Source organism: Gallus gallus, chromosome 1 (genome assembly GCF_016699485.2).
Source record: "Gallus gallus isolate bGalGal1 chromosome 1, bGalGal1.mat.broiler.GRCg7b, whole genome shotgun sequence".
Lineage (NCBI taxonomy): Eukaryota > Metazoa > Chordata > Aves > Galliformes > Phasianidae > Gallus > Gallus gallus.
The window spans coordinates 591,048-614,159 of NC_052532.1; the positions used below are offsets into that span (position 1 = coordinate 591,048).

The following is a 23,112-nucleotide window of genomic DNA, read 5'->3' on the forward strand; positions in this document are numbered from 1 at the left end:
TCTGTCCTTGGAGGTGCTTGGCCAATGCTGTGCAGCCTTTAGCCAGTCTCCCCTGCTGAGAGCAGGACCAGCTTTCCCCAGAGCCCTCCACTGGTGTCAGTCTGACTCCCTGCTGTGGGGCTACTTGGGTGAACCTGTGCAGGGTTGTACAGAAATACCCATTCAGGGTTCAGAATGGCCAATGACAATGGCAGAAAAACTCTGTCCATCCTCCTGAGTTTTGTTTTAAAAGACTTTACTGCTGGGGAGTTGAAGTTAGTGCAAGTTAACAGAACCACTGCAGTTGTAACTAACAAGGTGGATGTGCAAATGCCCTGGAGTCCTAAGTATGAAGAAACAGGATCCACCCACAAAATTAGCCTAGTTGTTGAGACCTGGAGGCAGAACTGTGGTAGGTTAATGTGAAATAAGGGAAGTTGTAACTTGGAAGAAAAGAGTGGTGTTAAACTGTAAACTAAGAGATAGTGTTGCAATTAAAGTCAGATCTGGGTAGGGTGCCCTGACTGGGGTAAGCCAAACAACCCACCATGCATGCAATGCTGATTTGTGGTTATGACTACGCGAGTGGTGGTACCTGGGAGACCAATTTGGAGTCGATTGCCAGAACCCCGCGGCATGCCATTGAGCAGATCAGCATGAGTGTGTCTAATGAAGATGTCGTATCTGCCTCCTTGTCTTGCAGCGTTTGCATCAATTCCCAAGGAAATAATACCTGTTGCTATTTGCCATGCCACTTTTGGTTTTGTCGCATTCCATCTCAGTGTTCTTTTCCCACACTGGGGACTCCTGTCTATTTAGTTGAGCTTCACATGGATGCTACTCCAGGCCGTTGGTTGTCCTGCCCTCCCTTATCCACCTTTCCCATTCTGGCATGGCTAGAGCTGCACACAGCTCAAGGACGTGGGTGTACCATGGTGCAGTGGTGCTTTCTGCTTCTTTGGCAGTGCTCCCTGCCTCCTTCTGCAGTCCTTTCCCCTCATGCTCCTGTTTCAACAAATGCTGTTTTAGTGTTGCTAGAGGCTGCATCCCTACCTCACCACTCTTTTTTTTTTTTTTTTTTTTTTTAATGCTAACGTGGAGTGAGCCAGAGCTGTGCTCTTCAAAATAAATAATGTTCTAATTTATTCACATGCAGAGTTCTACAGGTAGCTAATTCCAGATCTAGAAAACAAGAAGATGTGAATTGGGAAGAACATGGGGTTTGGCTGTCAGAGTGAGGTGGAGTGGTCAAAGCAAACTGAACCCAAAAGGCCACGTGGTTTAAAAGAAACTGCTAATGCAATGCCTGGAGATAGAAGCAAGCGGACAGTGAGTCAAGGACAGTATTTTCTAGCTGTATGTGACAGCTGGGAGACAGATGCTGAATATCGCCTCTGGCTCTGAGTTCTGCTCTTTAGAAAGTATATTTAAAATTAAAGAGGATGCTGAAAAGAGCAACAAAAAGGATTTGAGATCTGGAGAAAATGCATTACAGTTTATGAACGTCAATCTCTTCAGCTCACCCTAAGCAAGACTGAGAGGTGACTGTTAAATGGAGGCTGGAGCACAGCAAGGAGCTGAGTACTAAACAGCTGTTCAGTATCACAGATTAAAACACACAGAGAAGGAATGATTGAAAGTTCAAACAAAGGGAATCAAATGAGAATGAAGACATACCTTTTATCAAGGATGAGTATTTGGCTTGTGAACTTATTGAAGGAGGAAGCATGTTTTCCATTGTGTATGTGTTTGGGCTTTTTTTCTTTTTTCTTTTTTTCTTTTCTAAGACCCAAGTGGGATGGATTTCAGTTCATTATGGGAGTTAATGGTTGACACTCATAGGGTAGTGGTGCATTGCTCAGACTGGATGATCTGACAGGCCTTCATGGCTGTACATTTGCTGAATCAAAGAACATCTTGGCCATGTGCTCCTAAGGCAACTTCAGTGTGCTATTTTCATTGGTTTCACCCATTTTGCAGCCAAACTTGATTTCTTTCACTCTTTTATACTGAGAAGTTCTTTACTTCTTCTGAATGTGTTTATTAGACGTAGCACTTGGGGACAGGGTTAGTAGGCAATTAGTGGGCATAGTGGGGATGGGTTGGGGTTGGACTTGGTTGTAACCCTTAGAAGTCTTTTCCATCATCCATGATTTTATGATAAGGGCTTTTCTACAAAACTACAGTTTCTCTGTGTTGATGCTGAGTGAACAGAAGATCCTATGCACCCTTCTGAAGAAGCAGCTTAACTTTCCATGGCATTTGCCAGCCTTAAGTTGAGCTAAAGTTTCTCGGATCCTCATTTTCCAACTGCTCACACATTAAATGGTGGTTGTTGATTGTTTTCTTTTGGTGTGGTTGTGATAGTACAGTGACATGCTGGAATCAGTTCCAAGTCTCTGAAGGAAATCACCACCTCTTTAATCCACGTTGAGCTCTTTATTCGAGCCTGTGATTGAGTCAAACTGATCCCAAACTTTTTATATTTCCTTTGCCCTGTGTTTTCTAAACAAAGAGTTCAGCAGTTGGTTGAAGCAGGATGGCAATTGTGCTCTTCAGCAGCCTCTGCCTTGCAGGTGGCTGACGGGAAAGCTGTTGCAGCTCTGTCTTGCCAGAGCCACTCACTTGGAGTTAATCAGGTGCTGAATCTCCTCAAACATTCATTTCAAGCTGTGTTTGTATCAGAGGTAGCTGCTAGACTGAAAGCAGTGATGGAGGATCTTTAGGATGGGGGTGGCTGTCACTGTTAGGAGTTGTAATACAACTCTTGGACTCTCATGTCTTTTAAAAAGGATTAACTGTGGATGGTTTCCTGGCTTAGGCAAGGGATACAGGAGGATGACACAGCAGTCAACAACACCCTCCCAGACTGTCTTACAAGCAGCAACTGTTTCACTGGAAAACCTAGCAAGCCCAAATCCTTTATCTACAGCACGTAACTCTGCAAGAAGGGTTTGTGCACGGCTGCTTTCCTGCTGGGAGCCAAGAGCCTCCCTCCTGCTCATTATCTTGTTTCCTCTTGATGGGGGCAGCTTCTCCCAGCATGGTGTTCCAGCACATCAGATGGCAGGGCCAGAGCTTTCCTCAGGAGGTGATCTAAGCCCCAAAATTCTCATTGTTTTGCCAGTATACACAGCTTGTTCTGTAAGCTGGTCCCAGTCTGCCCACCACCAGGACCTGGTGCACAGGAAACTTGTTCTAGCTTCTCCTGGTGGCTGTTGCTCTGCAGGGAGCAAGCTCCTTCTCCATGTTCCTGCAGGAGAACAGCTGCCAGCCGGACCCTGCAGGGCATTTGTAATCTGCCCCAGGTCACAGGAAGACACCACAGCTGAAACTGCTGCTGAAGGGAAAAGCTTTGGTCTTGGTTTCATCTGGAACCAAGTTTTTTAATTTTGTTCACAGTGTCTGATATTATGCTGTGTTTTAGCTTTGGGAGAAAAAGACGACTGCTAATACGTCGTCGTTTCGGTGTCGCTGAGCAGTGCTGCACAGAGCCACAGACATTTCAGCTCCCTGTGCTGCGCTGCAGTGAGGGACTGAGGGGTAACAAGGAGCTGCGTGGAGCAGAACCAGTGCTGCTGACTCAAACTGGGCACAGGAATGTCCTATGCAATATGGTATTGTGTGAAAAAAATATAAAGCTGTAGGGAGTTGTCCGGGGGGACACAGCTCAGGGACAGGCTGGGCATTGTTTGGCAGATGGGGAGCAGCTGCGTCGTGCAGCACTTGTTCTGTAAATAAATATATTATCATCATTACTATTATTTTCCTTTTCCATTTTATGTCTCAGTAAATATTTTTTTATCTCAACCCATGAGTTCTACTTTGAGTTTCTCCCCCTCCCCCGGCTTCTCTCCCCCCATCTCGGTGGAACGGGCCAGGGGGAGCCACATGTGTGGTGCTGCACTGACGCCAGATGAATCCATGGCAGGCTTTGACAAGAACAGAGAAAATAAATGTACAATTGGGAAAATCAAGCACAGCCTGTTAAAGAGAGGCAAGGAGGTCCCCTGGGCGTGTTCTATATCATTCCCATAGTGTGGTTCAGACCCTGCTCCCAGCCTAGGCCCTGCTCCCAGACTAGGCCTCACTCCCAGCCTAGGCCCTGCTTCTGGTCCAGGCCCCACAGCCAGCCAAGGCCCAACTCCTAGCCCAGGCCCAACTCCTAGCCCAGGCCCTGCACAAGGCCCCACTCCCAATCTATTGTGAAGGAGAGGACGAGGAGGTCCCCTGGGCTTGTACTGTACCTGGTACTGGGGCCCTGGTATGGCCCAGGCCCCACTCCCAGCCCGGGCCCCACACCAGGCCCTGCTTCTGGTCCAGGCCTCACTCCTGGCCCAGGCTCTGCACCAGGCACTGTGGGCCGCTCTCTGCTCCTGTCACCTTTGTCAGCTTTACCTTTCCTGTTTCTGTTTTTTCCTGAACAGATAGGGTGGACGGGCCCGCGCGTGATGCAGAGGATCTGGGTGTGCTGCCAATTTCAGTGTAACAGCCTCCATTGCTCTGGCTTAGGCCCCCGCATGGGCACGCGTGGCCCTGCTGAAGAACCCCATGTCAGAAACCTGCAGCATACCCTCACCTTTGTGTACCATTTTCCTGCTCAGTCGCAGGGCTGAAGGGGCGCTGCATTGCTTTGGGCAGTCTGGCTTATGGCAGCAAGCAGCCATGCTGAAAACACTTGAGAAGTAGGAGAGCCCCACCCTGGGATGAGCCACACCGCAGCCTCACCCGCGTTCCATCAGCTCCCTGCTCCCTCTGCACCCCTGAGGTTTCATGGCTTTGTCACCGTTGTCATTTTGCATGCAGTTGTCAGAGTTGTGCTCTGCTCTGGTCTCAAAATGGCAACTCCCATTTTCTAAAGGAACTCTTTCACTTTCTATAGATTCCTTTGCTCTGTTGTTTTTTGGCTGCTCTGTCTTCCTCTGGGGGCCTCTTTGGAGCCGTTTTTCCATTTTTGCCATACATTTGCTCAGAGCTTCTGATGTGATATTATGGAATATGCTACCTGCTGCCTGCAAGCACATCACCTTTTCAGCTGCTGCTTTTAATTTCCTTTCAATTCTCTCTCATTTTTGTGCACTTTGATGAAAAAAATTTGTCTTCTTTGCTGTTAAGGGGTTGTTCTTTATTGTCGTTATTGCGGGGTGGCTCCTGAATAGATCTTGTCTGTCATACTGTGCACTGCAGAGGATTGAAGCTGGAGCAATGAGCTCTTTCTTCCTTCAGGAAGGAGTAATCCACGCTGTCTAAAAATTGAGGAACTGCATTGTTTTCTTTCAGGACTTGTTCCAAAGGCTTTGATTGTTATGATCAGCACTTATAATTGTACAGCAAACTAAAGTGAGTGGCTCACTGCAGCTGCCTGCAGCCCATGTCCTCAGAACAGGGTGGACTCTGTGGTGCCCTGTGGTTTCACCCTGATCCCTCCTGCTCAGCATCCTGAAGGAGAGCAGCATGGGGCTGCAGAGCTGCCCTTGTGTCCAAGCTTGGTGTTCTTGTCCTGATGGGGCTGGGTCGGTGCCCAGCTGAACGCCTGTGTTTGGGCAACTGAATCCTTCCTGCTCTGCCGAGGTCAGCCAGGTTCTGCTGTGGAAGCTGCCAGGGCTGTCCCCACTGTGATGGTGAGAACTGGTGTGTCTCCATGCAACAGGTCAGAGGAACCCTTGCTGCAGCGTCTGCCCTAGCAAAGTGAGCACAGAGCAGCAGTCTGCTGCGGGTCCATGCAGACTTCAGAGCTGATGCTACACAGAGAGATCTCTGCAGCTTGCCAGCAGAGACTGGTGGGATTAGTGTCGTCTATTGGATTGCTCCTGGAATGGCTGTGCTGCATCATGGAGTGCAAAAAGCGTGTTCAGTTGCAGGAATTCTGATGGGTTTAATTCAGTTTAATATGTTTGGTGGCATTTCGAGACACAGAGCTTTAAGATACACTGAAGTAGTGGGATTATGGCCACAAAGGACTGCAGCGTTTTGACCTAACACCAAAGCAGGTGTTTCCTTTTTTCCAGTTTCTGACACTGGTTAACAAAACATGTTACAGGATGGAAGCTGTTTTCTCTCCTACATATGGAATGTGAATACTCTCTGGGATATGTCTCTGCAGTAAAAAGTTCAGGATAAGATTCAGTGATCTTTGTGCCGGGATGTTCCTTCAACCAAGGCTTGTTCTTGTCCACATGGGCACGTCTGTAATTTTTTTTTTTCTATTAGTCATACAGTTTCGTACTGAAAGGCATCATCTGACAGTGAGGAAGAGTCCTGGAGGCGAAGTAGGAAGGTATAGATGGTGTGTTTTTATGTAGAGTTCCCAAAAGAATGATGCATATTCTGCTTCTCTTTGGCATCTTTCGGGTTTTGGGCTCCTGATGTCTCACACCAGCAAGCAGCCGCCTACTCATTAGCACCTGCTGTAGGGCAAGCAATAGTTGATAAGCACACCAACACGCTGATGCGGTCAGCGGTGAAATAGATAACTGACCTCTGCTTGCAGGACAAATGCGTGCTGCCAAGTGTGAGTTATCCTTGCCTGAGAAAAATGAGCTGTAACTTCAGCTCAGTGACTGCCGCCTGTGTTGCACAGTGACTTCTGGACACTATGCAGCACAGCACTGACTCTCTGCTGCCTCCCACCCTGTGCCTCAGCAGGACTGTTTGCTTTTCTCTAGGCAAAGCTGTTTAATTTTTCAGAGTGGTGCCTGTTTAATTCACAAAACCATAGAGATGCTGCTAAGACCTGAGCAAGCCCCAGGGTTCTGGAGCTGGAAATCATAGAATTGTGGAATAATTAAGGTTGGAAAAGACTTCTAAGGTCACCAAGTCCAACCCCAACCCATCCCCACCGTGCTCACTGACCGTGTCCCCAAGTGGTTTAGTGGGCATGGTGGTAATGAGTTATGGTGAGACGAGGCTGACGGAAGGAGTGAGGACGTGCAGTTACCTCTGATGCCTGGGGTGAGTGCCAATCCCCTGGTCTGGAGTGTATGGTGTGGTGGTGGAAGCTCCGGCACTGCAGGTCTGTCAGAGCCCATTGGAAGAGCTGCTGTGTGTGTGGAGGGGTGATGATTGGGCTGTGTTCCTGCTTGGGAAGCCAAGCAAGTGTCTGTGGTCAGGCATCAACTCTTCAAAGCCTCCATGAACAAAACTACAGTTATGTGACTCTTTGCTGGACCTACCCCTTGGACACTGTATGCGTCTCCGTTCTCCTGTTTTGGGAGTGATCATAGAGTCACGAAGGTTGGAAAAGACCTCTGAGATCACCGAGTCCAAGAGCAAAGAAGGAGGAAAACCAAAGTAATCATAACAAGAAGTCAAGGGCCAAAATGCAGACAATGGGAACTGGGAGGGGAAGCTGAGACCGCTGCTGGGGACCTGCTGATGTGCGCTGACCTCCGGTGTGCCAGCATGCCTCTGATTTTAAACATTTGATTCCCTGCCTCTTCCTCCCCCTCTTTTACCATCTGACACTGCAAAGGCAGCAGCGTTCCCCTCTCGTCCTCCTGCTCTCTCTGCATCCCTGCAATGCACGGCAGCTCTCATTGCCCTCTGTCTCTCCACAGAAGTGTCTGCGGTTGAATCCGGACGTTCCCGTGTGGGCCTCCAAGCAACGCATTCTGTGCACCCTCAACCACAGCCTGAAGGATGTGCTCAACTACGGGCTCTTCCAGCCGGCCTTCAATGGCAGAGCAGGGAAGTTCCTGGACGAGGAGCGCCTGCTGCGGGAGTACCCCCTGAATCCCGACACTCCCGTCCCCTACCTGGAGGTAGCTGTCTTTTTTAATATATATATTTATAACTGTATATATGTGTGCATCTACGTACATCTATACATATATATACACACATATATGTGTGCACAAGTATGTAGGAATCATCCCATCCCTTCCTCTATAGTCTCTAAAAGCAGCACAGAAATTAAGCCCCCTCTCACCCACCCCTATTTCCCCCCATTACACATCAGGACGAGGTGCAGAGATTTCTGTGGGTGTGTGTTTACTCACAGAGAATCCAACGAGAGAAAGCTCAGGCAAACGCCTCTGAGCTCCAGTTTTAGCTGCTCGTGGCTCTGCCTGGTGGAGCTTTGTGACGTTGGCCGTGGCCCTGAGGGTCTGATTCTGCCTCCTGAGCCCACTGGTCACATCTCCTTCTTATACTGGCAGATAACTGCCGTGGGGAATTGGAGTTAGGGAGGGAAAGCTGTAGGTACAGAGGGAAAAGCACAGGAAGGTCTTTGGAAATGTAGCTGAAGGGGTTGAGTATGATATTCTTTACTTTAGTTTTACATTTAATTTCATAGAATCATAGAACCGTAGAATGGCCTGGGTTGCAAAGGACCACGATGCTCATCTCGTTCCAACCCCCTGCTATGTGCAGGGTTGCCAACCAGCAGACCAGGCTGCCCAGAGCCACATCCAGCCTGGCCTTGGATGCCTGTGGGGATGGGGCATCCACAGCCTCCTTGGGCAACCTGTTCAGTGCGTCACCACCCTCTGGGTGAGGGTTTTTTCTTTAAATTTAATTCACAATTACTGTAGAGACTGGAAGGGAACGCTGTGCTTTGACAGCAGTGACCATTCCTGTACACACCTCATTCACGTAATGAGCACTAGGTTTCATTCTATATTATATTCCTTTCCAGAAAATTAACTGGCACAGAAATGAATGGAATTCCTCTGTACTGACATTCAGTACAGATTTTGGTCTGGGGCTGAGGGGGCCGTATGTATCATAGGGTGACCAGGAGCAGTTTATGGGCTCCATTGACTCTCCATCAGCTGTATGGAACTTTGGTTACCTGCAGGCAGACCTCTGGTTCAGGGATCCTGTGCTATAATTTACCCTCAGAGCCTACTTAGGAAGCATTACACACTTAAGCTGCATGAACTCTTACAACTACAAGCGTGAATGCTGTTATTATAACTAATCCTGACTGATTTGGAAAGAAAATACTGCACAGTTTCTTAGCAAACTAATGTCAAATGCAGACTAAACCATTTGCAACACCATGAGGAATGCTTGCAAATAAAGCTATAAGGTAGTCAGTTCCTTAATGTTCCTCCCTTAGGCTTTAGTCCTTTGTTTTGTATGGTTCAGCATAGTGTCCACGCTTAATGTTTCAGTGCACACATCTAGAAGCTGACCTGCCGTGGATATTTGTCATGGGTCATTTCAATTCTTCTTAACCTGATAAGAATGGCAGCTGAGAACATGAGAATCATGTTGGAAGACCAAAAGTCTGGAATCCATTCACAGGGCACAGATCCCATGCTGCTCCCAGTGAGGTGTCCTGAGCCCATAAGATAAATGAGCCCTCAGGGCTGCATGCAGAGATGACCAGATTGCTGTGGGTTTGTACAGAGTGACAAAACATTACGGAGTGACACAGAGGGACTTTTGGCAGCACTTCCTGCCAGGTGATGCCGTTGCAGCAGAGCTGCCGGGCTGCTCGGGGCACAGGGCTGACAGCTGATGCTGTGCAGGGGCTCTGAGCAGCTGATGGTGTCACACAGCTCTGCTCTTCTCTGATGCAGTTTTGCCTTGCCCCTGGGTGGCACTGTGTGCTGTCACATCAGAGTGACACAGCCTGCCTTCCCCATCCGACCTGCCCCATCCCCGGCTGTGCAGCTGGGATTGGAGCTGGTTGCACCACACGGGAGTGAAGAGGAGTCCTGGCAGCACCTGCAAGGGGCCAACACCTGTACATCGGTGGGCCGGGAAGCTTTTAGCTGGGAATGGTTGAAAAAAGTGATGTGAAGACACATCTTCCCAGGATTTCTTGTTTATAACAAGTTCTGGAACCCGAGGGCAGCTGCAGCAGGTTGAAAATGTGGTAATGCATTGCCAGCATTCAAAAGTAACTCCAGCCCAAAGATAACTTGCTGTCAGTTCTGGCTGAAATAATGGGATGCTGGCGACGGATTGAGTTCATAACAGTTCACAATCTCAGAATGCAATTGAAAAAGATCTAATCAAATCCAACCTCCTTGAGGAGATCATAATTCTGCCCTATGAAGATGGCTGCACAAAGGCAGCAGCCTCTGGGGAGGACCTGGATTTGTTCTACGTTGTGCTCCCGGGTGGGTTTCTTAGGGACTGATGTCAGGCACTCTGTGGGTACCCCAGGGTTTGAGTGTAACGTATGAGTTGGGCTCGAGGATCCTTGTGGGTCACTTTCAACTTGAGATACTCAGCAGTTCTGTCAATCACAAACCACTGCTGGCATAGGGCACAGCAGTGTGGGTGCAGTCATTTGGTACAGGAGCCATCAAAGCACATTCCTGAATCGGACAGGGATGCAGCTGCTTGCAAAGGAGGGGCTCTCATTTATGAAAACAAAGTTTCCAAAGAAATTTTACAGTCAAAAAGGCTGACGTTAATCATATCTGTGATCATATGGGATCCTGGGATCCTCTGGTGTGGACCCTGACAAACAGTGAGGTGGTTCCAGGAGTGGTTCGGGTGAGGAGGTGGACATCAGAGCAGTGTTTGGTCACAGTCAGTACCAGAAAGGACACTGAGAAGAGCTGAAACCACACAGATTGATATGAAGAACTGCTTTTTACTGAGCGAAGCAGTGAATGAGGAGAAAAAAGATGAAGGAGAGCAGTGGATCCTGTTCTGTTGTGTTCAGATTGAGGCTGAGGGTCTCACTGCAGGGCTTCCCTGGAACTGCTCCAGAGCAAACTGATGCTGAGTGGGCTTTGTGCGTCTCACGTCTGATGTTCTCCCTCTTGCAGTTCCGGTACAAGCGGCGTGTGTACACCCAGGCTTTACTGGATGACAAGCAGTTTGCCAAGCTCCATACCAAGGTAAGGCTGGAGTTGAGCCTGTGAGCTCAGAGCCCTGCGCACGCACAGCATGTGACCACACACAGAGTGCCACCACCATGGGGACATGGCCATGTGCTGAGTGCCACCACCATGGGGTCACAACCACACATGGGGTGCCACCACCATGGGGACATGGCCATGGGCTGATTGCCACCACTTTGGGGTCACAGCCACACACTGAGTGCCACCACCATGGGGTTGTGACCGCACGTTGAGTGCCACCACAATGGGGACGCGACAATGGGCTGAGTGCCACCACCATGGGCTTACAGCCACACATGGGGTGCCACAACTGTGGGGATGTGACCACACACAGAGTGCCACCACCATGGGGTCACAACCACTCAGTGAGTGCCACCACCTTGGGGACTCAACCACACATGGAGTGCCACAAATGTGGGGATGTGACCACACACAGAGTGCCACCACCATGGGGACACAGCCATGCATTGAGTGCCACCACCATGGGGACATGGCCAGTGGTCCATCCTGATGGGCGGCAGTCCCTGAGGGCACCAGGACCTGAGGGGGTTTAGCCTTCTTCGCTTGCCAGAGCTCACATCCCTCCTGTGAGCTGCTGGTGTGGCCATAGCCAAGGTGGTTTCCGTGCAGTGTGAGTGGAAGAGCTGCGCTGAGCGGTGCAGTGTGTGTTGTGGTGGGTGCATGGTGGGTGCTGCTCCACTGGAGGTCTGGGGGCCAACTGTGTGCAGGGCGGTGCAGGGAGCACACAGTGGGTCGTCTGAAGAGCAGCTTTGTTCTGTTCTGTGCCCTGGGTGGGTGATGGAACGTGCGGGAGCACAGTGTGCACATTGTGCTGTCCTCCTGCATGGGGGCTGCTGCACACCTCCGTCTTGTGCGAGGGCATGGCCGTGCCACGGCTGTAACCACGTGTGGGGGTCAGGACTTTGTGGGGGGGCGCAGAACATTGTTGGTCTGCTGCTCCAGACACCATGGGCAGTGATGGAGGAATGTATAAAGATTAATGGCTGGGGATACCCCTCGTGACACAGCTGGCAGGAGTGGGGTGATGGCACTGGGGGGCTGGGGCAGTGGGGGTGATGGGTGCTGTGAGGCTGGGGTGCTGGGGGTGATGGATGCTAGGGGTGACAGGCACTGTGGGGCTGGGGAATTGGGGATAACAGGCACTGTGGGGCTTGGGCATTGGGGGTGACAGATGCTGGGCATTCAGTGGTTGGGTGGATGCTCTCCTGCATTGCTCCTTACCAGCCAGCTGCAGCAGCTCCATGATATCGTTTCTCATCTAAGAAACCAAGCACAGTGAGCGTGGAGAGGTCTGGGACCAGCAGAGGATTTCAGTTGCCACTGGTAATTGTGCCCTGCAGCACAGAGCTTGTGGGGATGGCGTTGGTTCCTGGCAGACCGGGGCCAGCAGTGGGCAGGAGGAGTGAGGTGGGCAGCATTGGTGTGGCTGTGGGTGGGAGGACACCCTCAGCACCCACCAAATGCAGCCCATTTTCTGGGGGATCCCATGGGGAAATGGGGTTCAGGGCAGAAAGCAGAGCTGTGAAGGGCTCCTGGGGTGCCCTGTGCAGTGGAGGAAAGTGCCAGGAGGCTCTGGGGTTCTTGTTAAGAAGGCTGTAGGACGCAGAGGTGCTCCTGCTGTAGGGCTGCTGGCTGCTGGCTCGCTCCTGCTCGTGTGTGCTCTGCGAGAGTGGCAGGAGGGAGCTGTAAGCTCTCGGTGAACATGCACAGCAGAAAGAGCAGAGCTGGGTGGAGACACAGGCAGAACACGAGAGGGGAAAAAAAAACCCCTTTGTCCCAAAGGGCTTGACCTACTGCAAAGGTTAAAATCTTCATTGGAAGAAACACGTCCTCTGTCTTCCTTTAGCAGAGCAGCAGAAAGGAGGAATAAAATGCTGCCGGGGCTCAGATCTGACTCACGAAGATGAAAGTCGTGAGGTTTCTGTCTTGTGGCATAAGAATATCCAGGCAGCAGGTCTGGAAAGCGCTCAGCATCTCCCTGGCGCCAGGAAACATGAATCACTGCTGAGCCCTTCCAGTGGGAGCCGCACTTCCTACGGGGAGGGCTGAGCCGGGGAGAGCCGGGCGGCAGCTCTGCGGGCATCCCCAGGAGTGTGCAGGAGCCAGAAATGTGCTTTATTAAATATTCACTTAATCTCCGTGCTTTAATGTCTGCTTAAAATAACAAATCTCCTTCAAGTCGTTTCTTTACTTTTAAGCTGTCCCTTGCTGCTGAAGGATGGCATCCAAGGGAGATGTGCAGCCCCACTGCCGTTTGCCTCCATCAGGAGGATGCTGATGTTCTCCCGGAGCTGCGGTGCTCCTGGGGCTGGCAGAGCCCCATTCCTCCCCGGTGCGTGGCTGAGCAAGGGCGGGATTGTTTCCGTGTTAACTGTAATGAAGCCTTATCTCCTGGGCACTGAAATGCTGTTCTTTTTGTGCTGCCTTTTTTTTTTTTTTTTTCTTCCTGAGATTCAGTAATTAAAAGTGCCGTGAAGAATTAGCTTTGGGTCTAATGGGATGGTGGGGCTGCTCCTCAGGCTGTGGTTACGTGCGAAATGTTACTGTAGGATCATAGGATGATTGGGTTGAAGGGACCCCCCCAGCCCCATCCCTGCCATGGGCTGTGTGCCCCCCAGCTCGGGCTGCACAGTGCCCATCCACAGCCTTGGGCACCCCCAGGGATGGGGCACCCACAGCTTTGGGCAGCAGCGCCAACCCCGCACCGCCTTGGCATGAAGGATTTAGGTCAGATGTGAGGGGGAAATCTCCCCTTTTTTAATTTAAAGCCATTCCCCCTTGTCCCATCACCCTCCGCCCGTGTACAAAGCTGCTCTCCTCCTGCTGGGCAGCTCCTTCAGCTCACAGGGAGGTCTTCCTGCAGCCATCTCTCCTCCAGACTGAAGTCCTGAGGGCAGAGCGGAGGGGCACAGTCCCCTTCCTGCCCCGCCATCCCCTTTTGCTGTAGCCCAGGGTGCGGTCGGCTGGAGAACTGCGCCTAATGAGCTCACCCAAATGAGAGTAAAGCACCAATGAGAGAGGATGGTTGGTGCTGGGGAGGGTCAGGTTGGAGCTGGGAACAATCTGTGCTCCAAAGAGCGGCCAGCACTGCACAGCTGCCCAGGGCAGTGGGGAGTCCCCATCCCTGGGGGTGTTCAGTGACCACAGGGATGTGGCACTTGGGGACGTGGCCAGTGAGCACGGTGGGATGGGCTGGGGTTGGACTGGGGATCTCAGAGCTCTTTTCCAACCTAAATGACTCTGTGATTCTGTGTTCCCCAGGAGGAGATGGGCTCCAGTGTGGTGTTGGAGCTGTCTGAGCACAGCCTGGGAGCTCCCGTTACGGTCATGGTACCATGGAGCTGAATAATTTGCACTCCTATCTAAAATATTGTCACAGCCCTGAGAATCTGATTGGAGAGACAGAGGAGCTTGTTAACGCCAGCAGGAAGTGCTGGATGGTGAAAGGGCTCGCAGGGAAGTGCCACGAGCAGATGAGCAGCTGTGCAGTTAACTCCTGGAGCAATGCGCCGTGCCTGCAGCCTGGCTGCTGGCATTACCTGAGTACCACTGGGTTGAGGCTGCAGCTCATGCTGCCTCGGCAGCTCTCAGAGCAGCACACCCGGGTCCTGACCCTGCTTCTTACCCTGCGTTCACCTCTGCCCCCTGGTCCTCAGCCCACAGCATCTCTCTACCGCCCTTGGTCCTGTTAATGCTGGGAGTGCTTCAGGAGGGTTTGGAGAAGAGCTGAGCCTCACAGATGGCATGTAAGGATTCTTTGTGTGTGCAGTGAAATGGATTATCGGGCATTTCTGTGGGGATATCTGCTTGCTGCTGCCTGGGCAAGAGCTTGTGAAGTGACCGTACCAGGGAGGAGGTCAGTGGCTTCCTGCCTCCTGTAGGCACCATGTCCACGTGTCCTGCAGTTTGGAACAGACCGGGCCCTGAGGATACATTCACCTTGCTTTGATACTGAAATGGCAGGAAGCATCAGCATGCACCTGCTGTGGAAGGGCGTTTGTCTCCCTGTGCTCACAGTGGGTCCCAGCAGCGTCCCTGCAGTCGGCTCTCCCTGCACTCAGCCCAGGCTGAGCAGCCAGCAGCAGTTAGAATAATTCCTTTGCCAGAGGAATATCTCGTTTATTTTGTTTCATTTCATTTCAAGCTAGAAAAGCTGGTGAGAAAATCTTGCTCCCTCACACCAGCTTCTTCTCCACGAGCTTTTTCTGGAGGGTGTTGGTTTTGCTTGTGGTTTTGTACCAGCAGAGGATAACAGGCTGCACACAGTGTCTCAGTGGGACAACCAGGGCTGTGCTTCCTCCCCGGGAGCAATCCTGGCTTTAACCCCAGGCTTTGGGGAACGTGCCTCAGACCAGCTCAGCGGGCAGCTGCTTACACGGGGTGTTTTGGGTATGGGTACAGAAATGAAGCACAGGGAGCGGTGGCCGTGGGTTGGACAGCCAGCCCTACTGGTTCCCAAGCAGTGGGATAAGAGCAGAGCCAGGTTTCGGTTCTTGGCTCTTCTAATGGGGCTCCTCCTTTGGTGGGAGCAGGGTGGGTTGGTGGACAGCCTGCAGGAGATGCAGGTGATGAGCACAGATCCGCTGCAGAGGTTGGGATGAGGCTGCAGTGGTTGTGGGGCTGGGGTGGGAGGGTCCCACCTGCCCCAACCCCTTGTGCCTGATCTTCACACAGCACTTCCATGCCAAGGGGTTGGGAAATAGAAATGTGAGGTTCCCTTTCAATCAGCCAGGGGCAGCCATACGCTAGGCTGATTTCATTGGATGAGTTGTTGCTGAGTCTTGCTTTTTTCTGCCCGGAGAAAGTTTCCATTGTGCCAGTCAGGACAGCCATCCCCACACACTGATTTGCAAATCACCCTCATCTTCATTAACACATTGCTTCTGCTCATGGGAAGATGTACTGGGAGCTGGGACATGTACAATGTACATGCATTTAGGTTTTGCTTTTTGCATGTAGGAAGTAGGATGTGGTGCCCTTATTGGCTCCTGATGTTTCTTCAGAATCATAGAATCATAGAATGGCCTGGGTTGAAAAGGGCCACCATGACCATCCACTTCCGACCCCCTGCTGTGTGCAGAGTCGCCAACCAGCAGACCAGGCTGCCCAGAGCCACATCCAGCCTGGCCTTGAATGCCTCCAGGGTTGGGGCATCCACAACCTCTTTGGGCTATCTGTTCCAGTGCATCACCACCCTCTGGGTGAAAAAAATCCTCCTAATATCCAACCTAAACCTCCCTTCTTGTAGTATTTTGATTTGTATGGAACTATTTTTGGGCGGAAGCTGGAATTCAATTAAAATTAAAGCAAAGTCACATTTTAACTCGTATCTTTATCCCTTCAGTAAACGTTCCTCGAGTGTTCTGGGTACAGGAAAGGAAAAGTACATCTATCAGTACGTATCTTTTGTATTTAAAGCTGACTGATCTTTTAAACAAAGGGAGATTGGGTTTGTATTGGTGGTTCCCATTACAAACTCCCAAAGGTATTTCAGTCCCAGAAAATAAGTATCTGGTGAGGTTCACAATTGCCTGAGTGGTCCAGGCATTGCTGAGCTCCCCTTGATTTCAGTGGGAGTCTGACATTTGCTCTCACTCTTCGTGTCTGGTCACCTCAATGCATTTGAAAACCTGGCCCCAAATCCTCTGGTTTTTAGGATAATGAGATCTCATTCCTTTCCCACCAGGGTTTTATTCAGAGATTGGAGGAGAAAAACAAGCTTCCGCGCTCTCTCAGCTCTCAAATCTTTCGGCTTTGAGTGAATCAGTCCAAATGGAAAGGAAAACGTTCCATGTTTCTAGCTAAATTGAAATGAAAAACAATCTGATAGGGAAGCTCTTCTATGCAGCTGAAGTTGAAAAACCAACATGGGAGAATGTAAATACCAGCATTTGCTTCTGTGAAAGGTGGTTATAATGGACCCAGCATGGGACCCGGCGGTGACATATTTATAGTTTTGAGTTGGTTTCCAGAGCCAAGGATGGTTTGTTCTGGTTCTGAATGGTGCAGGAGGAGCGTGCTCCAATTCGTGGCTGTTGGCAGAAGAGTTGTTCAATCAGTGTGGATTTCTAAATGCTGGTAGATGCTGCCTTCAGCACAAGTTGTCACACCCCAAACTCAGGTTTTAACAGTTGTGTTTTTTAACTGTGGGAAATGGTCTTAGTGGGACTGAAACCTTACTGACACAAAGTCAGTAAAGCCAGGGTGGAGACATAAAGCTATTAGAGAGTGTCCAAATGAGGGCTGCAGAGAAGGGGGAGGGTCTGAGGGGAAAGGGATGTGAGGAGCAGCAGAGGGTCCTTGGTTTGTTCAGTCGGGAGCAGAGAAGGCTGAGGGAAGGCCTCATGGCGGCCTACAGCCCCTCATGGTGACCCTACAGCTCCTCATGGTGGCCCTACAACACCTCGTGGTGATCCTACAGCTTTGCATAGTCCTACAGTTCCTCATGGCAGCCCTACAGCTCACTCATGGCAGCGCTACAGCTCCTCACATTGACCCTACAGTTCCTTATGGTGGCCCTACAGCTCCTCATGTCTCTACAGACCCTCATGATTGCCCTACAGTCCCCTTAAGGCAGATTTGCAGCTCCCTCATGGCTGCCCTACAGGTCCACCATGGTGGCCCTACAGCTCCCTAATGACTGCTCCACAGCTCTTCATGACCCCACAGTTCCTCATGGTAGCCCTACAGCTTCCTCATGGCTACTCCACAGCTCCTCATGGCCCTGCAGCTCCTCATGGCAACCCTACAGCCCCTCATGTTAGTCCTACAACTCCTTATGGTGGTCCTACAGCTCCTCATGTCTCTACAGCCCCTCATGGCTGGCCTACAAGTCCCTCATAGTGGCCCTAGAGCTCCCTTATAGAGGCTATACAGCTCCTCATAACCTTACAGCCCCCTTCTGGCAGCCCTACAGCTCCCTCATGGTGGCCCTACAGCTCCTCCTGGCCCTACAGCTCCCCATGGCAGCCCTGCAGCTCTTCAGTTCTTAACCTCTCTACTCAGCCCTGTGCTGTGGTCCCAATGTTGGTACTGATTCCAATGGTGGTTGAACCATTTGGCCTCACTGTGGGGAACAGGTCTCTGTGCCCAGAGCAGCGAGACTGCATGTGCAGTCCCACAGTTGAAGGGCTGCACCCTTGTTGGGCTGAGGCTGCTCAAGAGGCTCCGGGGCTGTCCTTCAGGCTCTGCCTCGGGCTCTGAGCTGGGGGTCCTACCTCCCAGTGCTGGAGGCACCAGGCTGCAATGGCAGTTGTGGGAGAGGCTGTGCAGTATGAGATGATCTTGATGCAAAGGTCTGAGGTGTGCACTGACCATGACGTCTCAATTAGCAATTTCCCATTCCTTTGCTTAATCCCTTTGCTTAAGGTCTGTTATTTCTCACCTCTGCCTGTTGGCAGAGTGCTGGAGAGACCTCTGAGATGTAGCAGAGTGCTTCCCATGGATGTGTGTTTAGAAACGGGGGTCTCTATCTCTCCATGGTCAGGGCAATGCTTTACTCGAGTGGAACAATGTGTTTCCACAAGGTTATTCTGGAAAACAGAATTGAACTGTTTTAATTATATCTGAACTGATTTAATTATATCTATATCAGCTCAGGCCTCGAGCTGCATGTCTGGGACACGCAACACAGCAGGTAGTAACTGGTGAAAGAGAACGGTGTTCTATTTGTTATTTAACTGCTTAAGTCCATTTGCTTGACAAATTATTTCTGAAGCTTTGCTCTGGATTTGATCTGAGACCTTGGGTAGATAAACTTTCTTTGCTCTTTGTTTGGAAATACAGGATAGTAATTGATTTCCCCCAAAGGGAAATTCCATGCGTGGCCCCATTAAAGCCCATGTGGTGCATGGGACCGTGATGATGAACATCAACAATGGGACAATCGTATCCTGTAGTCAGGGCTGCATCCCTCTGCATTCTCCTTTTGCTCATGCACTTTTTCTTCAGTTTCTTGAAAAATGCAGAAACTATCATTAAAAGTTGACATCGTGCTGATGTGGGCTCAGCTCTGCCAGCATGAATCTGGTGGGATGGGCAGCGCTGTTCCCAGGCGCTGTGATTATCGTGTGTGGGGCATTGGCTGTTGGGTTGAGGTTGGCGTCGTCTGCTGAATGGCTGTTGGGAGGAGCATGGGGGATATGACGCGAAGGTCTGCAAAGCAGAACTGGAAGTGTGTGTGAAATTAGTGTTTTCAGTCCTGTTGGCCTGCCTGGCAGAGCAGTAATTTCTAGAGCCTGGAAATTTATTAAACAATGTATGCATCAAGTTTAGCCATCCAAAAGGGGAAATAAGAGAAAATCCTCACAGCCTACAGCCATGCAGGCAGGCTTCAAAGAGTCCTCTGAGCACTCAGTCCCCCCAGGAGAACAAGATTTGGTCCCTGGCCAAAGACAGAGAATGGCATCATGAATAGAACATGATTTTGCAGCTGTAGCTGTGACACCACACAATAACAGCTGGTGTATGTGAAGCTGGTCTTTCTTCCTGAGCATTTCAAGATAGTTGGCAAAGAGATGATTCACCATCAAAGTGACTTGGTGACCTCAGGAGGTGCAATGCTGCTGCAAGATGTGGGCAAAGCCCCAGATGGTGTGTCAGTGGCAGTGCGGCCCAGCACCTCCCATAGCAGTCCCTGTGCTGTCTGGTTGGCAAACACTACAGTGTGTGTTTGGGGATGTGTCCATGTCACAGATGTGTGCAACACGTGTCTGACCTCATGGGGTGTGAGCAGGGGACCGTGGTGTGGGCAGGGGGAGATGGCTGTTGGCCCCACTGCCTTCCATCCTTCCTTGGGGTGGTCCTGCAATGTCAATGAGGAGTGGACAGGATGGGCCTCATCCCACACAGATCTGTGGTGTGCCCTCAAACAGGACGTGTGCCCTATAGGGAGTAGAGTTTCAGGGACCTGGGAATGAATATGTGCCCTGGCTCCTCAGGGGTGCTGCCCTGACACTGTGCTGGTTCCTTGGGTCTCTTGAATGGGGATATTCCTCTGATGGCTTCTTTCCTTATATCGGGGTGTTAATGCTGTGTGTTGTGTGTTTTCCTGGGGTGTTACGGCTGCAGGCAAACCTGAAGAAGTTCATGGAATACGTGCAAATGCTGAACACGGAGAAAGTCTGCAGACTGCTGGAGAAAGGACTGGACCCCAACTTCCATGACCCAGATACTGGAGGTGAGATTGGCCTCTCCAGAAAGGGGGGGATGGCAGAGCAGGGCTGAGGGAGAAAGTGGCAAGGGGTTACGGTGAGAATCTGGGCAGTAGTTGTTCTTGGTGGGCATAGAAAATGATGGGTTGTCTGAAGGGGAAGGTTTGGAACAGCGGTATGTATGTGAGCTGTATTTCATAGTAGTGTGTCTTGGGTCTTGGAGGTTTTTGGAACACAAAGTTGCTGAAGGCCATTGGCAGAAGATACTGTGTGGGGAGAGAAAGATGCATTGTCTGGGAATGAGGCATAAAATACAGAACCACAGTACCACAGAAACATTAAAGTTAGACAAGACCTTTAAGATCATCTAGTCCAACTGTCATCCCATCCCCACCATGCCCACTAACCATGTCCCTCAGTGCAACATCTTCACGTTTTTTGAACAACTCCAGATGATCCTACCACCTCCCTGGGCATACTGTTCCAATACCTCACCACTCTTCTGAAGAAGAAATTGTTCCTGTTATCCAATCTGAACTTCTTGCAGTGCAATGTTACTGTCATGGCATGAGACATGGGATGAGAAATGAGGCAGCTGTGGGGCTGTGCATCTTTCAGATGGGATTCTGGGGAGGAAGGGGCAGTCTCTGGGACTGGCATGTTGAGGGAATGTGGAGTCTCTCTGTGAAGCAGTCAGAAGGCTGAAGAAATGTTTTGGAGGCTAAGAAAACAAAATCTTGGCTTCTGGGTTCCTCAGTGTTGTCTTTTAGTTTTTTCCCCACCTTAGGGAGGTCAGGGTTTGGAGCTCTGGCTGTTGGGTTTTCTGCAGGCTCCGGGGTGCAAGGAGTGAGAATTGAACTCCGGTGTCTTTTCCATGAGAATAGAGGATGGGAGGATCTGTCCCTGGTCCTGACTGAGGGCTCTCCTGGTCTTCTTCTGAGAGAGGAGCTGCTGGTTTAGTTATTTCTGTTTTCAAGCAATGTTTTTGATGATCATTTAGTACAGAGTTGGACTTCTGCTTGTGAATGATGGGCACGTTTCCAACTCATGAGCAGGTGCCAATCTGATGATTAATTTTCCGTGTTTCTGGTTCAGCTGGATGGCTCCTCAGGTTGGTTCTGAAGCTCTGGCTATCTCTGCAGGAGGAGTTCTCATGTGCCCAGACAGCTGTTCCACACTGCGATCAATGGGCACGGCATGGTGTTAGGAACACTGTTAACCTCTTCAGTCCTCCCCGACAATGGGGCTGTACCCAGACTGCCCCTTTGGATGGTTCTTGGCCTCTGCCAGCTCCTGGGCTGGAAAGGTGAAAGCTGACTCAGCCAAACTGACAAAACCACTCAAACTGTGCCAGCAATGTTTGTTTTGTTTAATTTACTGGTGTAGCCACTCTGTCTGGTCTTGATGGGCAACTGCTCCTATGACAAATAAACCATTAGCAGCATATGAGCGTGATCACTGTCTGCCTTGGAGCATGCCCAAGCAGATCAGCTCTATTTGGTTTTCATTTTTACTCAAAGCCTTTCAAGCATTTGGAGGGACATTTCTTTAAAAGAAAGCCCTCTGCTCTTCTAAAGCTGATTCAGCTTTATGAAGTGTATCATATTGTAGAGTGCAGTGTGCTCAAGGAGATGGTAGAATGGTTTGTTTTGAAGGAGGCCTTAAAGCCCATCCAGTTCCAACCTGCTGCCACAGGCAGGGACACCTCCCAGAAGGTCAGGCTGCACAAAGCCCCATCAATGGAGTTACAAAAGTTTTGGATCTGATGCTATTTCATAGAATCATAGAATCAGCAGGGTTGGAAAAGACCTCCAAGATCATCCAGTCCAACCGCCCACCTATCACCAATATTCCCCACTAAACCACGCCCCCTGGTACAACATCTAAATGTTTATGGAACACAGAAGGTGGGAGGCTTATAGGAACAGGCTCACGTGTACTGAGAAGAATCTGTTAAATACAGAAGGGGAAGAATGAGCAAAAAAAAAACCAACAAAACAAACCAGAGCACCTGATCCAAACAGTCATCTGATTCCAGTTCAGAACTGACAGCAAAACTGGATGTTATGAGATGTGAAAATAACGCTGGAGCAGAGGGAGTCCTGGACACCTCGCTTTGAGCCCTAATTGTGTGCAAAAACACACAATTGTTTCTTGCTTCGCAGTCTGTTTTGTGAGCGTGAAAGAATGACATGGAACTGCTGTTCAGTATCAGTGGCTTTCTGGAATTTAAGAGCAGGTGGAGCTGTTCCACCACCCAACCTGACCTCCTGCACCCTGAGGGATCCTCGTCACCCTGTGTGTGTGCTCACTGAACACACTGAATGACTCTGAAACATATTTTCCAGAAAGTCATCAATCCTGATTCAGGGAACAGAGGATCCGTGCTGTTCCTTCGTTATTTGGTTAATCACCCTCACTGTTTAAAATTCGTGTCCTATTTAAATTTGTATGCTTCAGCTTCCAGCTGTCGTTACACTTTATCTTCTAGATTAAAGAGCACTTTAGTACCTGGTATGTTTTCACATGAATGTATTTATACATGGTAATCAAATCAACATTTAATCATCCTTCCCCTAATTAAAGAGAGGCCAAACTCCTTCAGCCTTCCATTTGAAGACATTTTCTCCTGTTTCCCCATCACTTTTGAGGCTCCCACATCACTGCTCCATTTCTAAGAGGTCAGCTGGAAGGCAGACACCAGGCACACTGCTGTGCAGTGCTCCCCCGCATATCCCTGCTGTCCATGTCCTGTGGCAGTGGCCTCACTGGGGAGGACCTGGAAGGCCACATGTTGCTGGAACAGACTCTATGTCATGCCGTGACCTGTGCCACCTGAACCACAGCAAACCACAAGAGTTGCTTGCTTGGGAGCTTTGCTTTGGTGGGGCTGCTTCTGTTCCCATTGACTTCCACGTGCATCTTGCTGCAGATGGAAGAGGTGAGGTGGGTGCAATCTGCTCCCTGCAGGGCTGCCAGCCCCTCCCAGGAGCATTCTGCAAAGCCATGACCACAGGGTGTAGGGCAGTGCATCTCCTCCCCCATGTGTCACATTCACTGAGCTCAGATGGATCCCACAGGATTGCCATGGCTTTTGCTTCTGGTTCTGCATTGCCCAGCCCTGATTGCTCTCTGTAATTGTCCCAGCTTTG

At 50.3% G+C, this 23,112-nt stretch overlaps 1 protein-coding gene across 1 annotated transcript in view; it reads left to right on the forward strand.

Annotated features, from left to right (window-relative positions):
- The window catches only part of SHANK3 (SH3 and multiple ankyrin repeat domains 3), a 282,770-nt gene that overhangs the window by 25,144 nt on the left and 234,514 nt on the right, over window positions 1-23,112 (forward strand). The window contains 3 exon segments of the mRNA XM_025152878.3: window positions 7,536-7,739; window positions 10,713-10,784; window positions 19,878-19,986. Coding sequence (XP_025008646.2) covers window positions 7,536-7,739; window positions 10,713-10,784; window positions 19,878-19,986 — 385 coding nt within the window.